The sequence below is a fragment of the Calliphora vicina genome, chromosome 3 (assembly GCF_958450345.1).
Source record: "Calliphora vicina chromosome 3, idCalVici1.1, whole genome shotgun sequence".
Classification (NCBI taxonomy): Eukaryota; Metazoa; Arthropoda; class Insecta; order Diptera; family Calliphoridae; genus Calliphora; species Calliphora vicina.
In genome coordinates, this window is record NC_088782.1 from 94,770,952 (window position 1) to 94,794,225 (window position 23,274).

The 23,274-nt window shown below is 29.4% G+C and overlaps 1 protein-coding gene across 1 annotated transcript; it reads left to right on the forward strand.

Moving 5' to 3' along the window:
* The first annotated feature begins 8,037 nt into the window (after positions 1-8,037).
* Positions 8,038-14,041, forward strand: LOC135953356 (protein scylla-like). Its single transcript, XM_065503223.1, has 2 exons — positions 8,038-8,783; positions 12,417-14,041. Exons 1-2 carry the CDS (start codon positions 8,711-8,713, stop codon positions 13,004-13,006), a joined length of 663 nt encoding a protein of 220 aa, XP_065359295.1. The 5' UTR covers positions 8,038-8,710; the 3' UTR covers positions 13,007-14,041.
* The last annotated feature ends 9,233 nt before the right edge of the window (positions 14,042-23,274 follow it).

The window sequence follows — 23,274 nt, forward strand, 5'->3', positions numbered from 1 at the left end:
AAAATAAATAAAATAAAACTAAAAAAATAAAAGTTTAAAAGTTTAAAATGAATAAAATAAAATTAAAAACCGAGTTACTCAATGTAGACTCTACATTGTAGAGCCATGGTAGGCGTTCATATTGTTCAGGTTACGATGATTTTCGTCAAACAACCCGAATGTGAACAAAAGAGCGTAATAGAGCGTAAAAATACACACATTTCATTCAGTTGCTTGATGTTGTTGCGGATATTTTATTTTTTACCCAAAAAAGCACACACATTAAATGCCTCTATTTGCCTACCAATGATGTAGAGTTAATTGTATCACTGTTATAAGACTTATCTGTTTTTAGTTACCGTTCATACGGCAAAGAATTGCAAGAATATTTCCTGTAACTGCAGAAAATGCAAGAGTTTGTTATATGTACGTTGTAAAAACATTCCCTTTTATCGAAATTGTCGATTTTTTCATATGTTAAAGTGGTAAGTGCTTAAAAACAAGCGGCCGTATCTATAACGAAAAATTAGCCACTGTGTATACATCGCACACAACGATCTGCTAACTAGCAGACCGATTAAGCTTAGCAGAAAGTTAGCAAAGAGTTTATTTATAATGCACTTTTGTCTGTCAATAATTTATAGAAAATCAACTCTGAAAAGTGTGATGTATTGCCAACTATTTAAAAAAAAATTAAAAAAATCAACTCTGATGTATTTCTTAACATTTATATTTAACTTGTTTCCCTCAAATTTTGAAATGTTTCAAGAAGTACAAAATATGGAAAAACAAGAAACAAAAATTGTAAAAAGATCCGCAAATTGGGGCCAGGACCTCTTAAGAACTCTAAATTGTCTAATTGGTCAAGAGTTTGCATCATTTTTAAATAATTTAATTTTTTCCCACTCAAAACTTTTATAATATGTTTATTTACAAATTTACTTTGACACAAAACAGCTGTTGATTAAAGACTTAGCATGTCTTTGATCGTTCGTTAACATGCGTTTAGCGAGTGGATAAGAAACACATTATAAATAACTTGTATGTTAAATCCATGCTAAATTTTGGTTATAAATACGGCTGAAGGAGATTTAGAGATGATCAGATGGTACCCAAGTTGAATCATTGAATCCCCTTTACAACGAAGGCAAAGGTTCTCCTGACTCTACAGAACTTGATGTCTGGCCTCGAAGGTTTAATAACAAGCAGATTTAGAGCCGAGCAGATGTGACCCATTAGAGAACGGTAAGGTAAGCAGAAACCAAGAATTACCCACAGGCTAATAATGTTTGTTATATCCTAATTGGGGAGGAAACAGCCTTCCTTCTTCATTGCCTCCTCTTTACACCGAAAGCAAAGATTATCCTGAGTCTACAGAACTTGATGTCTGGCCTCAAAGGTCGTCGATCCAAAAACTCAAATCCATTCCCGTCTGTTCTCCCATTGAGCGACTGCTAATCTGCGTTTGCTTTCGTTTGTGTGGTAGATTTACTAAGCCTTACTAAGACAGTTGGGTCTAAAATTTAGACTCTAAATCATAGTCTCGCAAATAGAGGCATTAAATTTGTGTGCATGTATTGGTAAACTATAAAATATCCGCAACAACATCAAGCAACATTCGGGTTGTGTACGTGTAAATTGACGAAAATCTTCGTATTCTGGACACTAATATAGCTAAATATCGTCAGCACGTCCGAAAAGATACCATGAGCTCCGGAAACCCAACTATTTACTGCAGAGTCGGCTTAAGGTTCCAGTGGGTTGTTAGCAACTTAAGACCCATCTAATGGGGTGGTAGCTTCAGGATGCACTTAAGTTACTGTCAAAATACCAGCTTCAAATACAAACAAGGTAGTTCAGATATAATTTTGCTCCAAGCTGGTTTCCGAAGTTCTATAAATTGTTCAAAGAGAACTTTAAAAAATAATGATTTAGAGTCATCGAAAGTACAAATATTCTTCCCAGGATAAAACCTTATACGACTTAAATGTTAAATGCTTGAGAAACAGTTTTTCCTTCTAAATCCAAATACATGACTCGGAATGCATCTTAAATTAAAGTAGGTGGCAACTTATTCATGAGTATCATTTTAAAAATCAGCAAAAAAAAATATTTGAGAATCTAATCAGATTTGGAAAAAAGTCATCTGTACATATAAAGAGAAAATATGGGAGTATAGCAAATAGTCTTTATTTTTACACCATGAGTGACAAGGATATATAAATATAAATTTGTCAATCCGTTTGTAATTTCTACATTTTTCATTTACGGCCCCACAAAATATATATATGTATTCTGGATTGTTATAGGTAGCGGAGTCGATATAGCCATGTCAGTCTGTATGTTGAAATCAACTTTCCGAAGTCCACAAATAACTTACATACTTGATTCATACATCAATATATCCGTTTTATACCCCGTTCTTGAATTTGACCTATTTTTTTTTATCAATATCTCGATTACTAAGTCATTTGATATACATAAATACGAAAAGAAACATTTTAAAATAATCCGAATTTGGTTCCGCTATTGATAAAAAGCATAAATTTATATTTAAAAATTTGGGTTAATAACATAAATCGGTTGAATAACATAAATTTGTGTTTTTATTTTTTTTGTATCTGTGATGCCGATCCGATTCAAAATATATCTTAAGTTAAGTGACTTATCACTCTGATATAAACATGCGAAGTTTTATTAAAATCGTACCATCCGTTTAACATTGTTTTCAGAAATCCTTTACTGTGCATCAGTACATAATTTAAGAGACGTTCATATGTTCATATGAGATATGTATGTATAGGAATCTAGATAAATCAGATACTAGGCTTCCAATTCCTGTACTAGAAAATTATCGTCTAAGAGAAGCCAAATCAATTGCTAAGCTGAAAGCGAAGATATGATATCGTACACCGAGATCCATCGCGACCATGCTAACGAAGTAGAAACGAGAGATTATAAATAAAACATTTCCAAAAAGCCTATATGAACCTATATGTAAATGCATATGTATTTCAGCACGAATTTTTATGTTAAATACTGCTATTTTGGATATAGTAAATAGATACAGATAACTTTGGTAATTTATAAAAGGTTAGAAAGTGATTATCATAAAAACGAGCAAATAATGAGATACAAATGATAAAAACAAACTATTAAATACATGGACATACATAGTTGTTTTTTACAAAATGAGTAATAATTTAAACGAAATGATCGGTAATGAAATAAATTGCCTAAATAAAAGATCACGAAAGAGTGGGAGAGTGAGCAGAACTAAAGCTTTGTGAAATCTTCTGGGTAAACTAATGAGCAAATAATAAAACAAGAAACAAAAACTCAAAACAAAAAACCAGAGAGAATTATTACAATTACAATAAATCGTTAATTTATGGAGAGCTTTTGTAATCAAGCCAGTTATTTTTTTTCTTTTTATTATTTTTTACCATAAAAAAAACTCTTTTTCTAAAGATTTGTTTATATTCGTTGACTGTGGTTGTTTTTGTATTTTTTATTATTGTTTTCGTATTCTGTTGTTTTTTTGTATTTATTTGTTATTCAAATGCAGAAAAACAACTACTGGTTTTTAGATGCTTTTTTTTAATAAACATTCACACATCCACACATGCATATCAATATATTTTTTTTGGTACGCTCTTTTTGTAATTTTTGTTTTTTACTCTTTTTTTATTTATTTTCATTTTTAGTGTTCGAACAACAACAAAAAACACATCTCTGTGTACAATTAAATGGAGGAATATGAAAACAAACCAACATTAAGACAAGCGGTCATATCGTCATTACATCAGACCGCCATTCAGGCAGCCATCCAGCCCGCCAGCCAGATGTGTTAAAGAGAATAGTTGTTGTATTAGCAGTGGAAGTAGTTGTGATCCATCGTTAAAAGGCAAACAAACAAAATCAAAACAAGTATCACACATTCAACTACACTCTATAGTTTTCCTATAAAAAAACATGCATACATAACTATGTAAGTGCGTATGAAAGCTTGTATGTATACGTGAATACCCTACACAGAAAAAAAAACACAACAGCTATTATGTTGACACACGATCAAATTTTGTAACGATTGGTATTTCAGTCATAGATAAATACACATAGATTGGAAACACTCATGTCAAAGACCTAACTCAGTTGTCAAAAACCAATGTGCTGAGAATGTATTAGTAAAAAAACTATGTGAAATGTAACTTTTGTTACATTTCACAGTAACAAAAGAAACTATGTATGTGTAACTTTTTTGAGTAAAGAAACCAGCAAATTCATCTATGGTGGGGTGAATGGGCACTTTGCCAACTCCATATTATCTATTGACACCTTATTATCCCTTGAATAGTTTCCATTCGACATTTATGCATTGAGTTTATCAACCGAATTCCCTAAAGGCGATCAATGAGAGACAGAAATGCTAAAATCACGTATGTATATGAATCGATCAGGTGTAGACCAAATCAATACATTGCTCATAATAATCGAACAGTATGCAGAGTACAACTCCCCGCTCTTCTTAGTGTATGTGGACTTCGAAAGAGCATTCGATACCATCAATAGACAGGCAATATTTTCCACACTGGTAAATATTGGAATTCCTGACCATATCATATCTTATAAAGGAGCTATATCGAGATGCTCCATATAAAGCGCGTTTCAAAGGCCAAGAGAGCAAGGCTTTTGATATGAACACCGGCTGTCACCAATGCTTTTTCTCTTAGTTCTGGTCACAGTTCTCCGTCAGACAAACATCAAGGCACCTAATGGAATCCAAAGGCTCCTGAACCAACGGCTTAAGATCAACATCGCAAAAACAAAGTCGCTGAATCGCCACTGCAAACACTAACCCAATACTTTTAAAGGGCACCGAGATAGAAAACGTAAATAAAATTACATATCTTGGCAGCGGCTTAGGTAAAGATGGAGGCGCTAAGCTGCACTAAATTAAAATCTTCAATTCTAGCGGAAAGTTGGCCCTTCTCAACTCTACGGGTTTGAAACATGGAAAGTCACTGAGTCCTTAACAACAAAACTACAAGTGTTTGTAAATAAATGTCTGCGCAATATAAAGAACATATTTTGGCCAAACCAAATCACAAACGCCGACCAGCAACTAAACCCCTGTCGCCCACGAAATCCGTAAATGTTGTGGATTGGCCATACGCTCCTAAATTTGCATCCATCATAGCAAAGGCCAGTTTACAATGGAATGCGCAAGGGTTAGGAAATGTTGGACGACAACGAACAACATGGAGAAGATCTGTGGAAGCGGATCATCGGTAACGAGGACTCACGCGGCCTCAAACAAGATAGAAATCACTGGAGAGCCTTCGTAAACATATGAACGTAAATTCCCTATTCGCTATTGTATGGTAGAACTTAATGTTTTTCGTTTTATTCAATGTAAATAGTTTTCTTTTACGATTGTATCGCCAGAAGCTCCTTCTCTGGAGTATCAAACCTCATCTGTGCTGAGTAAATAAAAAATAAGAATTACTAAAAATCTATAATCTTTCCGCCTTTGCAGCCAGAATACTGAATCACTGAGGTTATTAAACAGGGACATTGTAAGAATTTCACAGCAATTAATCTATCAGACGAATGATGAAATAAAGGCCTATTGAGAATTGACATAGAGGAAACTGTGTCTATATTGGAATACATCTCTCTATAGCCAAAACTCTAAGTATTCAAAATAAGTCGTTTTGAAAAAAACGGCTTTGATTGTTTTATGATATTTCACTATTTCTTAAATAAATTTTCAACAAATCATGCAATTTAAGAAATAAAACCTGATTTAAATGGTAGTTATTAATACCTTTCTAATCTTTATTTAAGCCAAATTTTTACTTGTCATATATACGAGAAATCATGTATTTTAATTTTGACGTTAACAACGAAAAAACACTCTCATACAAAAAATAATTGACTTTTTTTAAAACTGACAAAACTATATGAAAGATTAAAGAAGGGCGCATATTTTTTATTACTCAGTTCAAAACACCCGGATTTTGAGTTATGACGTTGTTTCAGCAAATGAGCGATATGTATATTCATTATCCAACCTATTGATATCCTTGTTTTGTTTCTCTGAACACTATGAACGGTAAGACTGGTAGTTAACTGGCATTCGACTGGATATTTCGAACATGAATATTTTCACGGAACTTCACCTCGATGTAGACGAGATATTCGTAAATATATTGAAGAGATGAATTGGCGATCGTTTCTTTAATGAAGTGTTGCTCTTATAATGGATATATCGTTACCTTAATATAGAAAGGCTCTAAATAGTGTTTTTTTTTTTGTAAGCCCAGATATTCGTTTATTTCGATAAATTAAAAAAACACAAGTTAGGGTCTTTCTATATTAAGGTAACGATATTTTGCAGATAAATAAGTCACCAATTGCTTTCGTCAATATCTTAATCTATATATGTATATAAAAATGAAATGGTCCATGTATGTAATGTCATCACGTGAGAACGGCTGGAGCGATTTGGCTGATTTTTTTTTAATCGATTCGAAATTTTCAGGAGATGGTTTGTGAAGAAAAAAATTTTAAAATTACGGCTAAAACCGGTTTTTTGAGTCCAGTCAACTGTAATAAAAAAGCCCCTAAAGTATGCAGTACAAACTTAAATATTTTATTTGCAAATAAATAAGAGCAGGCAGGATTGGAGAAACTTGACGAACTAACATTAGTAAATGCTACCGGGCGAAACCGGGGCGATCAACTAGTAAATTATATTTTCGACCAAAATATGATAGATCTTGAAAATCCCTTTAATTTGATAGCTTATATACCCAGGTCCATGATCTAGTACAGGGGTTTTAACAAGTATTTGCTTCACGGCCCCAGGCGGCTCATTGCACCATTTCTAGTTGAAATTGGGAAAATACAAATTGATATTAAGAAAATACAAATAAAATTCAAATTAATATTGAGAATAACATACTGAAATTTAGAAAATTAAACTGAGACAAAACAAATTGAAAAGGAGAAATGAGGAGCCGCAAAACAAAAGGTACTTTTTCGAATTTTTTTACAAATTGAATTTTTGGTATTTTTATAATATTTGGGTTGAAATCTTCTAGAAAAAATCAATTTCCCAAAATTTTTAAATTTTCAAAAAAGTACCTTTTGTTTTGCGGCTCCTCAAATATAATAATGATATTGAGAAAATAAAAATTCATGATGAGAAATCCAATTTAATACAGAGAAAATAGATATTGTATTTTAGAAAAGCAAGTTGATTTAGAGTAAAAACAAATTGATATTAAGAAATTCAAACTAATATTCAGAAAACACAATTGCTAAAATTTAATTTGTATTTGGATTTTCTCAATTCTAAATGGTCTAGTTTCAAATATGTCGATGACAATAACAGCTTCAAAGCTTCATATAGTAATTAGAAAACAATGTTTAATTCCTCTGGAGTGTTTATTTTGACCCCTCTAGAGCAGGCCCGCATCCAGAGGTAGTGAAATAGGAATTCCCCCTCCCAAATCCGAAAAGTTTTGATATAAAAATGGAAAAAATAGAAAAATGTAGAACAAATTGTAATTTTCTTGGACCCCCGTTTGAAAACTATTATCTAGTACTTCACATACCTATAAACCTTTTTCGAAAAGGAGGTCAAAAAAACGATTGCAGCGTACTAATATTTCGTTCTTGACCGCTCGTAGCTTTCTTGTTTGTTTTTATATTTTGATTTACTCATACTAAGTTCCTCCATATGGAGGAGCAGACAAACTTATGATTGTATTTTGTTTTTCTTTTTTGGTGTGTTTTTGTTTTTGCTTTTTACATTTATTTTTCTTTATTTTGTATTTTTATTTATTTTTTTGTATTTCTACTTGCTTATACTGCTTCCATACACAATCTTACACACATAACAATTTACACTATGCTACAAATACAAACAGACTAATTTACTCAATCGGTGGTGAACACATCTGCAGTGTTTTTGTGTTGTATGGTGTTGAGCTGAGCAGTATTGACGAGTATAAAAGTCTCACCACACAGCTGTTAACTAGTTAGTTGCTTTGAAACACTGCTGATATTCACAACACACCAAAAACCAAAATATAAAAAAGAACCCCATAGATAAGATACTTTTCGTTTTTCTTCTCCCAATATAAAAGCAAAAATATATAGAAAATAATAACAATAAAATCCAATCAACCACAACTAACTATTTATCAATATAAAATTGTATTTATTAGTACGTACCACTGTACCGTTGGAACCTAAAGAACTCTTTACTAAAGAAATACAAAATTTTTTAAATCTTTTGAAGAACAGCACGAATATCAGAGAGCGTGTCTAAATTGAAACAACTCAAAGTTCAACTAATAGCTAAAAAAAAGTATATTTTTTCCCCAAAAAAAAGGAAAAAATAATAAAATTAATAAAAAAAAATAAATAAAATCTAAATGAATAAAGTGGCCATTTAATTTATTGTTACAAACAACAACCACATTGAAAATGATCCAAATTAAAAAAGTTTAAAAACAAAATAAATTTATTCAATTTATTATTATAAACTCAGCTTAATTTATTCGTGAACAAAAATTAAATAAATTAAATACAAAATAAGCCTGCCTGCCAGTTGTGATATAAATAGATTTGTAAAAAAAACAAAAAAAAAAACAATAAACACTTGAATAATTTAAAAGTTAATAAAATTAATAATAAAAAATTAAAAATCAACAATATGGAAGTATTGACAGTACAAAATCAGTACAATGATCAGCATTACAATGAAATTTCTACAACGAGAATTAAAAGTAAGTACATACTACCTATTGCTTAATTAATAAAACAATTAAATTTTATTCAAATTTGAATTTTAAATTTGTTTGTAAGGCACGTGTGTTATCTTCAAAAAATGTTTAACCGAAAATTTTGTTTTTCTAAATTGGGCCTTGACATATATATTTATTTAAAGTGCGAGTACATATATTTCATTTATTAATTTATATATTTTTTTTATCAAGAACTTAATTATTTGACGTCAGTTTGTTTATAGTTTTAGTTTTTTTTTTTTGTTATTCAAATCTTATCGGTTTTAAAAAAATGTGTTTTAATATCTTAAGTTTTCATTGAACACTTTAATCAAATTAAATATTAAATACTAGTTTTTCGATCTGTCGAAACAGTTTTAATTCATAAGTTTAAGTTTAACACCCACTCATAGCTTCTTTTGTTCGCATTTAAGATCTTTGTCAAGCTTTGAATACAGTTTCAATGAAATATTAATTTGAATATTTTAGTAAATTTGTAATATTTTTGGGCGTTTGTAAGACATTAAGAATAAATTATTTAAACACACTTCATTCATTTTAATTTTAAATATTTATTGGTTTAATCTGTAAATTTTGCCTCCAAATTATGATGTCAATATGAATTTTTATTATCTTAACTGAAATTGTTGATCTCCTTAAGAATTTTTATATACATAATTTTACGCATGTCCTTAATATCGCAAGAGCATTCTCTTGGTCTCATTTAAATAAAACACTTATGAATACACACCTTTTCGATTATTTGAAAATCGATTCTTGTGTTTTTTTCACATTAAATAATGGAAAATTGCGTAAATTAGAAATTATCTTATTAATTTTAACATTAGTGTAATTTTTTTCATTTCGTTTGTAATTTCTACAATTTTCTTTTGCGATCCCTTAAATAATATATATTATAGCTTTCTAAAGGGACCTATTGAAACCATCTTTTCAAAAATAGTAAGAAAATTTAAAACATCAGTTCGATTTAATAAAAAAAATGTATGTCTGGTAAAGGGTCAGAGAAAACAATGGTGCCTTTTCGGAGTAAACAAGATTATATAAAATTTACAATGCTACTTAACCAAAAAAATTGGAATAATGCCCAATGCTCGATGAAACTAAGAGTTTCCTATTTGCATCTGATGAAAATCGTTTCTATAATTCTTCTTTGTCAACTAACTATATGTTGCTAAAACCGAAAAGAAGCTATGGATATAATTTACATTCATTCCTTTGCTTGGGTCTTCCATATCATTTCTTCCTAAGCGCTTTCTGAGCTTTCTGCAGCTCTCCGGTGACATATACATTTTATTATTGGTATTATTACAATACTAAGCGCAGAATTTGTAAAATACAGATATAGCTTTGAATGTTCTTTCAACAATTGTCAAAAACAAATATTATTTTTAAAGTAAATAAAAAAGACCTTAAAATTTGAACTTAAAATATGGAATGAGGTTTTATTTCTCAAACATATATATATACATACATATATTTATTATTTTCTTTAAAATTAGTTAGACGTAAATTAATTTGAGTTCATTAGCATTAGCTTAGAATTAGAAATAAACAATTTATTTTATTCATTAGCATTGCAGAAATGTCAATAATTGTATTATTTTCATGACTTAGTTTAATGATTTACTGGCATGCTAACGACATTACAATGTCACTCAAATAAATTGGGTAAATAAAATTAATAAAATAACCACAATTTCATACTTTAAAGTATTTCTAGAATAAAAAAAATAATAATTGTAAATTACTTCACTTTCTCTTACTGATTTCGTGATTAGTTAGTTCATCATATTGAAAGATCAATTTGAAAATATGAATAATATTCTAAATTGTTTTATTTTATAGTTTTTGAAATATTTACAAATACTTTTGTTTATACTATATGATCGTAAATTTACTAATTACTTTTTAACGTATAGATAAATATGTACATCTATTTCTGGAATGTTTTTCTACTGATGTTTACTAAAAAAAATATTTCAAACATTTTTCAAATATTTTAAATATTTTCCCAGTGAAAACAAAAATGAAGAGTCTAAACAAAAAACTGTCTAATGTTTTGAAAAGGGAAATTTTAAGACTTTGACATGTTTATATAAATTTATATATAGCGATAGGATAAATATTTTTTGGATGATGGAAAATATCTTAATATATGTATTTAAAATGATTAACAATTTGGGGATCATATTTAGAATAATGAAATAAGAGTCTGATTTTGTACAACGAAGGAAACCTTTGAAATAATGTTTTAAAATGTTAATGATTTGGCATTACTTATGCATTACATTTGCATCTGTTTGAATCTTCAAAACTGTTTTTTAAATACATTTTGAGCCTAAATCAACCGTATATGGATCGATAATAAAATAATTTTGAAAACAGATATTTTTGTACGTTTGAATATCGATTAAAAAGGTTTCAAAACCATCACTAAAATTAACAGATCTATAAGTTTTGCTTAGTTTCCATTATTCCTATTATTTTTAAATACTTTTCGACCCAACATTAACCGTGTATGGACCGATTTTCCATAGTAAAAGCATTTTGAAAACAGATATTTTCGATTAAAAAGGTTTCAAAACGATCACTAAAATTAACAGATCTGTAAGTTTTGCTTAGTTTTCACAATTTTCCATTACATATTTTAAAAATCATTTCGAATAGTATGCCTCTATTATTTTTAAATACTTTTCGACCCTATATCAACCGTATATGGTTCGATTTTCCATAATAAAACAATTTTGAAAACAGATATTTAAGATTGTTTGAATATCGATTTAAAAGGTTTCAAAACCATCACTAAAATTAACAGATCTATAAGTTTTGCTTAGTTTTCATTATTTTAAAAATCATTTCGAATATTTTTGTAAATATTTTGCAAATAAAATTGTACTTAACAAGATAATTGTAAAAATGTAAACAGTTTATGATATCACACAATATTTTACATTATTTTAGCGTGGGTGCCAACAAAATAAAATGATTATTAAAAACATTTTACTTAAATTAATGTGTTTACCCCTATTATCTTTGATAGCACTGTATAGCACTTCAAAAGTACTTAGTTTCAAGTTAATCGGAATCTAACAATTCGAAAATTCGGACTCTTCAATATCCCTATAATCCTACTTATTTAGCACACTGTTCAAAAAAGTTCAAAAATAATGTTCATGATTTCAAAACTTTATTAGCTTTAAGATTATTTTACTTTTCAGTATTTCCAATTGTATTTCAGATCTTTCTAATTGTTTTACAGAAATTTTCAAAATGTCTGAGATACAATTAGAATATTCTGAAACTTAATTGCAATTGTCTGAAATTCAATTGGAAATTTATGAAATGCGATTAGAAAGTTCTGAAATACAATTGGAAATGGTGTAGAGTCTAGACAAATAAATTTTAGTTGATAGGTTATATTATTTCCTCCACTGTATTGTGGTTTTGCATACATATTTTTAAAAATCATTGTCGGCATAATTGTTTTTTAATGACAATTTATAACCCAATTAAACTAATTTTGTTTTTGTATCTATGTTGTTTGTCTTTATTTTATTTTTAAAAACAATTTCCTCTATTTATTTGTGTTGTTTTGTTTTCTTATTCTATTTTTAGATTGGTCAAGATCTTTAAGCAATAACGCACAAGACCCACACCATCATCATCAACGTCGTCGCCCTCAGCAAAAACAACAACAACAACCACAACAGCAACTGAAGCCACAACGGCAACCACAACAGCAATCACCACCCGAGTACCATTATGGCACAGAAGATGAGCAACAAATTGACTGTGATAGTATTGATGCGGCAGCAGTGAATGAACTTTCATTGCTTTTGCTGGCCGAATTGCGTGCTGCCAAAACCCGCAATCTCACCTGTACCGAAGTCTCATTACCCAGTGATCTCACCCAACGCATAGCCACCGATATAGTGCGTGTCTCGGAACGTGAACCCTGCGGCATACGTGGCTGTACCGTGTTTGTTGAATACGAGGAGGAAATCAATAATGTTAAGCGTATTGCCAAGTTAAAAATAGATCCCGAAATGGTGCCTACCTTTGAGGTGTATTTAACTTTGCGCCAAGACAAACGTGGTTGGACCTCTCTGTTGCCCCAGTTCATAAAGGGTCTATCACGGACCATAACCATAAGTCCCGATTATACCATCAATAAGCGTAAACTCTATTCTCACGACAGTAATTAAGCGTCAGAGCTTCAAATATGTAGTAAGAAAAGAGCAATAGAGCTAATAGAGAGTTGGCTAGATCGGTACAGAGAGTGAGAGAGATAGAGATTAAAGCTCTTTGTTTTAATTATAATTTTTTTATTATTATTATAAAAAGCTTCTATTTATGAAGCGTTAAGTATTTTTTTTTTTGGAAACAAATTACTAGGAGTCTTTGTGATATAGAAATGCTCCTTAAAAAAAACAACCATTAAAATTGAAAGCAAGGCAAAGAGAAGATAATTGAACTCATGAAATGAGTTCAATGTGTTAAACAGTAAAAAACTTCAAAAATACATAGATTTAGGTTAAGAAAAACAAATTAAATTTTATTAATAAAACAAAATACATTAAAGTATTTTGAATTCATCCCACCTATACTCACCACTGTTATAAAATCATAAATTCGAAATGAGTGTTTTTATTTTCAAAATATTTATCGTTTTTTTTTGTAATACGAGTAATTGCTGTGTGTACTCATTATTTGCAGTGCTCTTAGTATTTGTGCAAAAGAGTTTTAAAATTGTTTTTTATATTTAAATTTAAATTCAATTAAATGTTTGGGGCAACTGGTCAGAACAGTGTTTTTCAGTTCAAGTGTTTCACTAATCGGTTATTCGTTTTAATTATATGTAAAACACGTGGTGATGTGTTGTTAAATATTATTGTTAGGAATTGGAAATAAAATATTTAATACATAAGCAAACGAATTATTTGGCTAACAAATAATTGTTTGATGATCTCAGGCATTATTGACAAATTGTAACAACATTTTTTACAGCCAATAAAAATCATTTAAATCTTAAAAAAAAAAATACATCAACATTAAAAAATAATTATTATTTTCAAAAATTTTCTTTAAAAAAAAACCATTCATTAAACCTTCAAAATCGAATAATTGAAAACACTTAAATTAAAACCGATAAAGAAAAACCATAAAAAACACATTCGAGTTCTCAGTCTCCTACAGCACACAAGCAACTCACACCCAAAAACAAAAAAAAAACATAAAAACATTTTCGGACTAAAATAATTAAAAAACCAACAAATAAAAATCGCTTGAAATAAAAGCGACAATATAAATAAAGAAAAAAAATAAACTCATGAAAAATGTGATACTGATTAAGTTTTTAGTATTTAAGTACTAATGAACTATTAAACAAAACAAAAAAAAAACTATAAGAATAAAACAACAGTGAATGATTTATTTAAATAATTAACAAAACTGCGTTGCTGGTTAAACTGCAGTTAAATTATTTTCTGTTTTAATATCCAACAAAAAAATACAATACAATTCAAAAAAATCAAACAAAATTTCTAAATGTTCTCATTATTGTATAATAAATTAAAATCACACACACACTACAACCTAAAAATTTTCAATTTTGTAAAAAAATAGTATGTTTTCTTAATAAATTATTTAAATTGCTTGCTAATTAAAAAGTAAATTATTGTAGTAACATATAAATTGGTTTGTATTTATAAAATTTTTTGAGATATTTGCATAAACCTATAGTTTTTTTCTTTTTTTTTGTATTTATATCAAACAAATAATTAATAATTTTTAATTATAATCAAAATATTAACTGTAATCATGTATGTATGTTATTTATAAGTGTTTTTTATATTTAAAAAAGAAAATTAAAAAAAAATAAACAAAATAAAAATTATTACATTTTTTGCAAATATTTTGCAAAAACTTGTTAACAAAATAATAAAAATCAATACTGTTTTTTTATTTTAATCAACAATAGAATACCGATGATTTGTGAAAATTATCTATTCATCATCGATTCAGGTTTTTTGGAAACGAAATAAATCCAAATATATATTAAAATCAAGATAGTCCTGGTTTTTATTATATCTAAGTCATTTGGGATCGATTTTCCATCAGATATTTGGGGCCATCGGAAAGTTGTTTTTAACATAGGGTAAAAAGGGGGGACATTTGTCAACACCGATTAACTTGAAAACAGAGCAAAAGATTTGGTTAAATTACCATTTTTTTTCGTTTATCGATCATGTACCATCCCTCAAAGTTTGACAGTTTCATTTTACATATGGGCAATTCCACGAGAATGAAAACGCGAAAACCCTTGAAACTTTTTTTCATGATGATTTGAATAGGAGAAAACGCTAAAATATTACTATGTTTTATTGGCAAAAATAATAGTTTAAACTGACTATATATATTTTTTTAATTTTATTGGCATGTTTTAGGCTAAAATTGCGGTTAAAACTAAGTTCCGATTTAGCATAATTATGAAATGAATTTTGACTCTGATTGTTTATTTGCTATTATAAAATTGTTTACTGAAACCGAATATACATATATTTTCCATTAATTTTTTTAGTTTTTGTATACATATATTTAGAAAATATATATTGTTTTATTATAAGAGAAAAATCTGTCACGTACGGTATGTCACGTACGATATTAAATATTATTTATTATAAAATCATCCAAAGATTGCTATACCCTACACCACCATAGTGGGGAGGGTATAATGCGTTTGTGCAGATGTTTTAACGCCCAAAAATATTATTCTAACGCCCACCTTAAAGTATACCGATCGACTTAGAATCACTTGCTGAGTCTGGCTGGCTGTCCATGTAAACATTGGTCGCAATTTTGAAGATATTTCGATCAAATTTGGTACATATTATTTTTTCGGCACAAGGACCTAGCCTATTGAAACTGGCTGAAATCGGTCCACTATTTCACCTAGCCCCCATACAAATATCCTTCCAAAATTTTAATTTATATATGCATCTCCACAAATTCCGCTGCAAATATGTTCTATATATACAAAATTCATGTCACCAAATTTTGTTACGATCGGTCCGTAATTAGTATAGCACCCATATAGACTAGGGTGGCCCTTAATAAACGAAAGTTGGATTTTGGCCATTCTCACCCTCCAGTTTGGTGAACATTAGCAAAAAAATCATCCTGAAAAAATTTTAGGTAAATCGGTTGGGGTTAAGACGTGCCGCAAGCCCTCTGAAGTTTTGAGATGCATTTACAAGGGGAAAAAATGCATTTTTTTCAGTTTTTGTAAAAATTTTGCCATTAAAAAATTACTTTTGTAATTTAATTTAAAAGAATCGAAATGTGTACGTAATTGTCGTTCTAATGAGACATAAAAAACAGAAATCGGTCAAAAAATGTTAAAGTTATTAAAAATTCGCCAGGCCATTAACGTGTCTCAGGCCACTAGAACATGAAATGTAGGAACAAAATTAACATATTTTGAGAAATATTAAAATAAAAGCTCATTTTTACTTAAAATATGTCCATATTTACTTGTATATGAGTTTTTGTCTTCGTAGGATACGGTTAACCTATTCTTAGGTATGAACAAAAAAAATTAATTTTTTTAACGGCAGTTTCAAAACTCCATTTTCAAATTTTTAAAAATTTTGTTAAACAAATTTCAGAATTTTTTGATCATCTCATTGGGATTTATTAAGAGTATAATAGGGAATTAAATCGTGAAAAAATTATGAAAATATCTCTTATAGTTTTTCCGTACCTGCGATTTAAATTTTGAAATTTTCGAGAAAAACCAATTATTTGGCAATTTTTAGGCCAATGAGCTCTATTTCCTTACTCTTATGAATTTTAAGTAAAACCTATTCAGAATATCATAGTCCAGATAATTCAAAATATACTCTGAAACTTCTACTAAAATCGGAAGACGTTAACCCTTAAATCGTGAAGGTCAAAGGTAAAATTTTTCAATATTTGGAATTTCTCTTGGAAAGATTTCGAAATGATCGAAATGTTGTATATTTTTGGGCCGATTTTGATGAAATTTAACAAAAATATAACATAAACTCTAGGGTTTATAATAACAGCACAAGAATGGAAATTAACGCTTAATGGCACTTGGGGTTAAAATGACACCAAACTTTTAAAATCATAATTTTTTATGGTTTTAGAAGTTTGGGGTCATTTTAACACCAAGTGCTATATAGGGTTAATTTTAATTTTTCTGCTGCTTTTGTAAATACTAGGCTTTGTGTTATATTTTTGTTAAATTTCATCAAAATCGGCCCAAAAATATACAACATTTCGAACATTTCAAAATCTTTCCAAGAGAAATTCCAAATATTGAAAAATTTGACCTTTGACCTTCACGATTTAAGGGTTAACGTTTTTTGATTTTAGTAAAAGTTTCAGAGTATATTTAGAATTATCTGGACTATAATATTCTAATTAAGTTTTGCTTAAAATTCATAAGAGTAAGAAAATAGAGCTCATTGGCCTAAAAATTGCCAAATAATTGGTTTTTCTCGAAAATTTCAAAATTTAAATCGCAGGTACGGAAAAACTATAAGAGATATTTTCATAATTTTTTCACGATTTAATTCCCTATTATACTCTTAATAAATCCCAATGAGATGATCAAAAAATTCTGAAATTTGTTTAACAAAATTTTTAAAAATTTGAAAATGGAGTTTTGAAACTGCCGTTAAAAAAATTAATTTTTTTTGTTCATACCTAAGAATAGGTTAACGGTATCCTACGAAGACAAAAACTCATATACAAGTAAATATGGACATATTTTAAGTAAAAATGAGCTTTTATTTTAATATTTCTCAAAATATGTTAATTTTGTTCCAACATTTCTTGTTCTAGTGGCCTGAGACACGTTAATGGCCTGGCGAATTTTTAATAACTTTAAAATTTTTTAACCGATTTCTGTTTTTTATGTCTCATTAGAACGACAATTACGTACACATTTCGATTCTTTTAAATTGAATTACAAAAGTAATTTTTTAATGGCAAAATTTTTACAAAAACTGAAAAAAATGAATTTTTTCCCCTTGTAAATGCATCTCAAAACTTCAGAGGGCTTGCGGCACGTCTTAACCCCAACCGATTTACCTAAAATTTTTTCAGGATGATTTTTTTACTAATGTTCACCAAACTGGGGGGTGAGAATGGCCAAAATCCAACTTTCGTTTATTAAGGGCCACCCTAATATAGACCCGTTTCCGAAAATCACTTTAACGTGCATAAATCGCTTAATAATGTTGGTATACACACAAAATTCAACATAGTTAACTTTAATATAGACATAAATCACACGACCTAATTTCATGCTGATACATCCATAATTGGTCATAGCACCCATATAAGGCCCATTTCCGAAAATCACTCAAAAATATAAATTATTTAAATTTAAAAAGAAAAATGTTTTTGCTCTTTTACTTAGTGTAGGGTATTATATGGTCGGGCTTGACCGACCATACTTTTTACTTGTTTTTATTTAAATACGACGGATTGTAAAGGAAAAATATTTAGTTTAGTGTAAGAAATTAAAAGAAAACATAACGCCTCTCACGATTCGAAAATTTTCGCATATTTCTGCATGTACCTCAAAATGACTTCCGTTTTATGTCACGTACTATATACCATTATTTCTCTCGACATTTTGGGCAACAATGTTTCGAAAGAACATTGTTGTCCACCCTCTGAATGGAACATAAAGCCCAAATTATTTTTCAGATACACTCAGGTCTCGTTTTATGCGGATTCAAATTTATGCGATTTTTAAATTAAAGATTTTTTTTAGAATTTTAATAGATTTTGAAATTTTAAATGTTTTTTTTAATCTTTTTTACTGTTAAATTAAACCAAGTTTACATCACTAATATAATCGTTATATTTTGTTTTATTTTACAAAATAAAATTCTTAATATGGATCCAGATATGGAAAGAGCATTGAATATTCAACGTGGAATGAATTCGATGATCTCGTACCCTATTCACGAGATAAATTCTAGTGATGAAAATGATATTTTACCATATGATGACAATATGGTTATAGCATCTACTGATGAAAGTGACGTTGAACCAATTCCACAACGTTGAAGACAATTATTCAGTGATTCAGATTAATCATCATTAATCAGAATTTTCTTAAGAAATTTTTTAGCTTATTATTTTCTGTTTTTCTGTATTTTTCTGTATATTATATTTTTGTATTGATTTTTGAATTAATGCGGTTTTTCAGAATTTTGGAACGAATCATTAGTTTTTATATGAAGCTAGAGTATCGTTTTATGCGAATTCAATTTATGCGATTTTTTTGGAATGCATCTATCGCATAAAACGAGACCTGAGTGTACTCTTATTTTTCAAAATCTATTCCACTTTATGGACGTATAAATGTCACGTGTGATGATATGGAATTGTCCATATGATACAGACATACATAATTAATTGTTTTTCTAAAATTCCCGTTGTAAGTATTGTTTGTGCCAAATTTTTTAATTTTTGTTATTCAAAAAATATATTAATATATTGATGTTCTAACATATAATAATAGTGCTCAAAATGGGAAAATAATTGTTTTGATAACTAAATTAGCAGTGTGAAAAAAAATTATTGTACATAACTTCTCCTGGGGCTCATTCGCCAGATGCCTTGTGGGGTGGTTTCGCCCGGTATTGTTTTATGGTAACCGAATAAAGTGGTGACTGGTCCCCTTCTACCCTACATGTTGATAGACGGTGATAGTTATATCAACATTCTTATCTATAAGAATCCGTTATATAAATAAAGTGTGGTTGCAAATTAATAATGTTAATAAATTTCAAAGAAATGGCTATTGCAAGCAAATTTTTGGAGAAATTCCAATTGGTTTCATCGAAATAAGATCTAAAAATTGCTCAAAATATTATTTGGTGGTTCTATGATTCAACCCAACTAATCGAAACTTATCGGTTTTATATACAATCTAGGATTATATTCTTCATGAAATAAACAAAAAATTAGATTGGATTTCATAAGTCAAATGTATATTTTTTTATCGTTTTTCAAACCGATTCCGATAATGATTGGATTCTATGACAACACCGATTATTTAAAAAAAAAAATTGCTTGACATGTCTATATCAATTAAAAATTTCTTTTTAGTAATTTCTGAAGCCACTTCTGTTAAGTCTGTTTTTTGGATTTTTCTAATATTATCCCAATTTCTAATAAAAATATAATTTTTTGTAGTCGAATATATTGTCCTGATAAAATTTTTTTTCGCGAATTTGTTATTGAAATAGCATGCAAAAGAGTTGTATTACTGGTCTGAATATTGAAAACTATGTGTTTTTCATAATTTCAATTTCTTTCGAAATTTACTACCAGCAATCGAAAATTAACAATTTTTGCTTCAAAAAAAGTTAAGATTTTTTAAAAAAAATTTATAAATTTTTATTTTGCTTTTAACTATAGATTTTGTAACTTTATATACAATTTCAAGATGATAGATTTAACGTATCTACTATCGTTATCTCAAAATAGTAATAATAATTTTAAAACTTAACTGTTTAATAGATAGCATAATTTTAATAGTCTAGTCTACGAAATATTGGATATTGAGTGTTCTATAGTTAATTGTTTTGTGTTCCTTCACAAGATATAAATGCATATTTTTTTAAAATTAAGGCACATATTTTCCAATAATTAATACATGATAATTCGCCCCCTATTCATAGAATTTTCATATGCTTTATAACATTTCAGTTTCATTTGTTAAAATTTGTCCATACTTGTAAAGTGTCAAGCTGAACAAAGTTTTGCTAACCAAAGGGGTCGACTTTTATACCCTGTATCTAACTTTGTATTCTAACAATGTGGCGACAAATTTCATCATCATTTTGCAATCCGAAAAGTAGTTCCGAAGATTACCATTTGTTTTTCTATTGACTCAAATGTGCGCAAAATCAAACATTTTGAGAAATGGTCTCCTTAAACAAACTAAACTTTAACACATTGACTGCCACGTCGGACACATATGTGTGACACTACACTATGCGGTTTACGCCACGTCGGACTCATATGTCCGACACGAATATTATTCTCTAGCCATGTCAGACAATAGTGCTGGATTTTACGAATTTTTTCGATGTTGGAAGTACCTCATCAAAACTGTAATCTTCACATTCTTCATCACTTTCTGAACTTGTACTGAGTATTTTTTCTAACTCAGTATCCCATAAAAAATTCCTTTTCGCCATTTCGTAAGACCCTCTTATTTATAAAAAAAATATGTTTCTAAGCAGTAAATATTACTGACAGTTTTTTACAATATTGACGTTTTCGAAAAGATTACGCAAAGAAAATGCTGTGGCCCCCAGCATCCTACTTGCTGAAAGTACCTTGGCAGTCAATGTGTTAATTATAGTTGGAAACAATAACTCACAATGAAATAATTACCATCAAAAATGAAATAATTCCCAAACTTGAAAAATTAAATAACTACCAAAGCGTAAAGTGAAATTACTCCCAATAATCGGCATTTTCATAATTTTAAAAATATTACTCCCAAAAAAGCGAAATAACTCCCAATGAAATAAATCCCCTAAGAAATGAAATAATTCCCAAACCGAAGCAATTTATTTATGTAATCTAAAAATCAAAAAAACTACAAAAGTGAAATTATTTTTCGCTTACCAAACATTTTTTGCATTGCGGGCCATGGCGCAAAGTTTTACTCCTCTGGGATGTGTCAAAAACTGGCTTCACTCAGAAAATTTGTTTGGCATTGCCGGCCTACGGCCGTGCGCTAAGGTTTTCTCCACTGGGGTGTTTCAAAAACTGGCTTCACTCAAAAAACGTTTTTGCATTGCAGGCCTTCGGCCGTGCCATAAGGTTTTCTCCTCTGGGATGTATCAAAAACTGGCTTCGCTCTGAAAAGTTATTTTTCATTGCAGGCCTTCGGCCGTGCGCAAAGGTTTTCAATTCCAGGGTGTATCAAAATCTGGCTTCGCTCAGAAAAGATTTCTTTCATTGCAGAAAGGTTTTATAATATTTCAGAAAGCCGATTTTCATTTCGCACCGGATTAAGAAATCGTTGCAACCTGACAAAGGCCGACGATGTAAAAAGAATCTTTTTTTGAGCGAAGCCGGTTTTTGATATTTATGGGTTATGCTTTTGAAAGTAGAACCCAACAAAAATGAAATAACTCCCAATACAGTGAAATAACTCCTAATTCCCCAAAAAAATTAAATAAAACCCAACAAAAATTTCATTGGGAATTGTTTCATTGGGAGTTATTGCATTATTAAATAACTCCCAACATTCATAGTGTTTCATAATGAAATAAGTCCTATGTTGTATGAAAAATTTGTTGGGTGTTATATCATTTTTTTGTGGGGTGTTATTTCATTTGGGAGTTATTTCACGGTACCTCACGGTTTTAATTAACATAAATAGAACTAATTCGTAATTGATTACAGCACCAATATTCGGACTACATCTGAAAACCATTTAAACATTCCCATAAACGGAAATTGTATTAAAGTTGACAAATTGAATAATAAACTTATTTTTTTAACATTTTGCTTAAAAAAACTGGTTCTAGACTGGTTTTGATCCTAAAGTACTTGTGAAAAGTTTTCTGGGAACCACTTCTTTGGTACTAGTTGTTTCTAGACTATTTCTATAGATCATTTATTAGTTCCGAAAAAATTTCATGGCACCAATGCACAGTGGTTTAGAAACTTTTTTTTTGGAAATAATTCGGTATCTCGGGAACTATTGGAGATATTATTTCACATGGTTAGATCTGGGGTTTTTACATTTGTTCAGCTTCCTAGGGGTAATACGGGCCAGTTTGTGCCCCCTCAAAGTTGGTCATCCCCAAAAATTCATTTATGATCCGAATGAGCTGAAATTTAAAATATAAATAGTCCTTGAGAAGATCTACAAAAAATACGCTTACATGTGTAGGTTATCTCCTTCAGTTGAAGAGATATTTAGGTTTATTTATTTTTTTTTTAATTTGTTTTTCAAAATATCAGCTATATTGGCAATAAAATTCTAAATAAAATGAAAAAAACTTGGTAACAGTTATCTCGTCCGTGTAAAAAGTTACACGCATCCAAAGTTGGAACATGTAAAATGGGCCTAATTTTTTAAGATTTTTCCTAAAAAAGTCCCTATATTTTTTCTTTTGTAGAAACAAATTTTCTTTGGGACTATATACAATATTTATATGTTCCGGAAAGAAAACTTAATGCAAAAGCATGTAAAGTAAAATTGGGCTCACTTAAGCGGACACAGTATCCCCCAGACCTATCCAAACTTGGACAATTTTAAAAAAAAATATTTAGGTTTCAGTAAAAAATTCTAAAAAGGCAAAGCACCGATCCTCGAAAAAGTTCCGTATTTGTATAACCCTATATGTTGTTTAAATACTTAGAAAGTTGTTTTACTATCACACGGTAAATATCG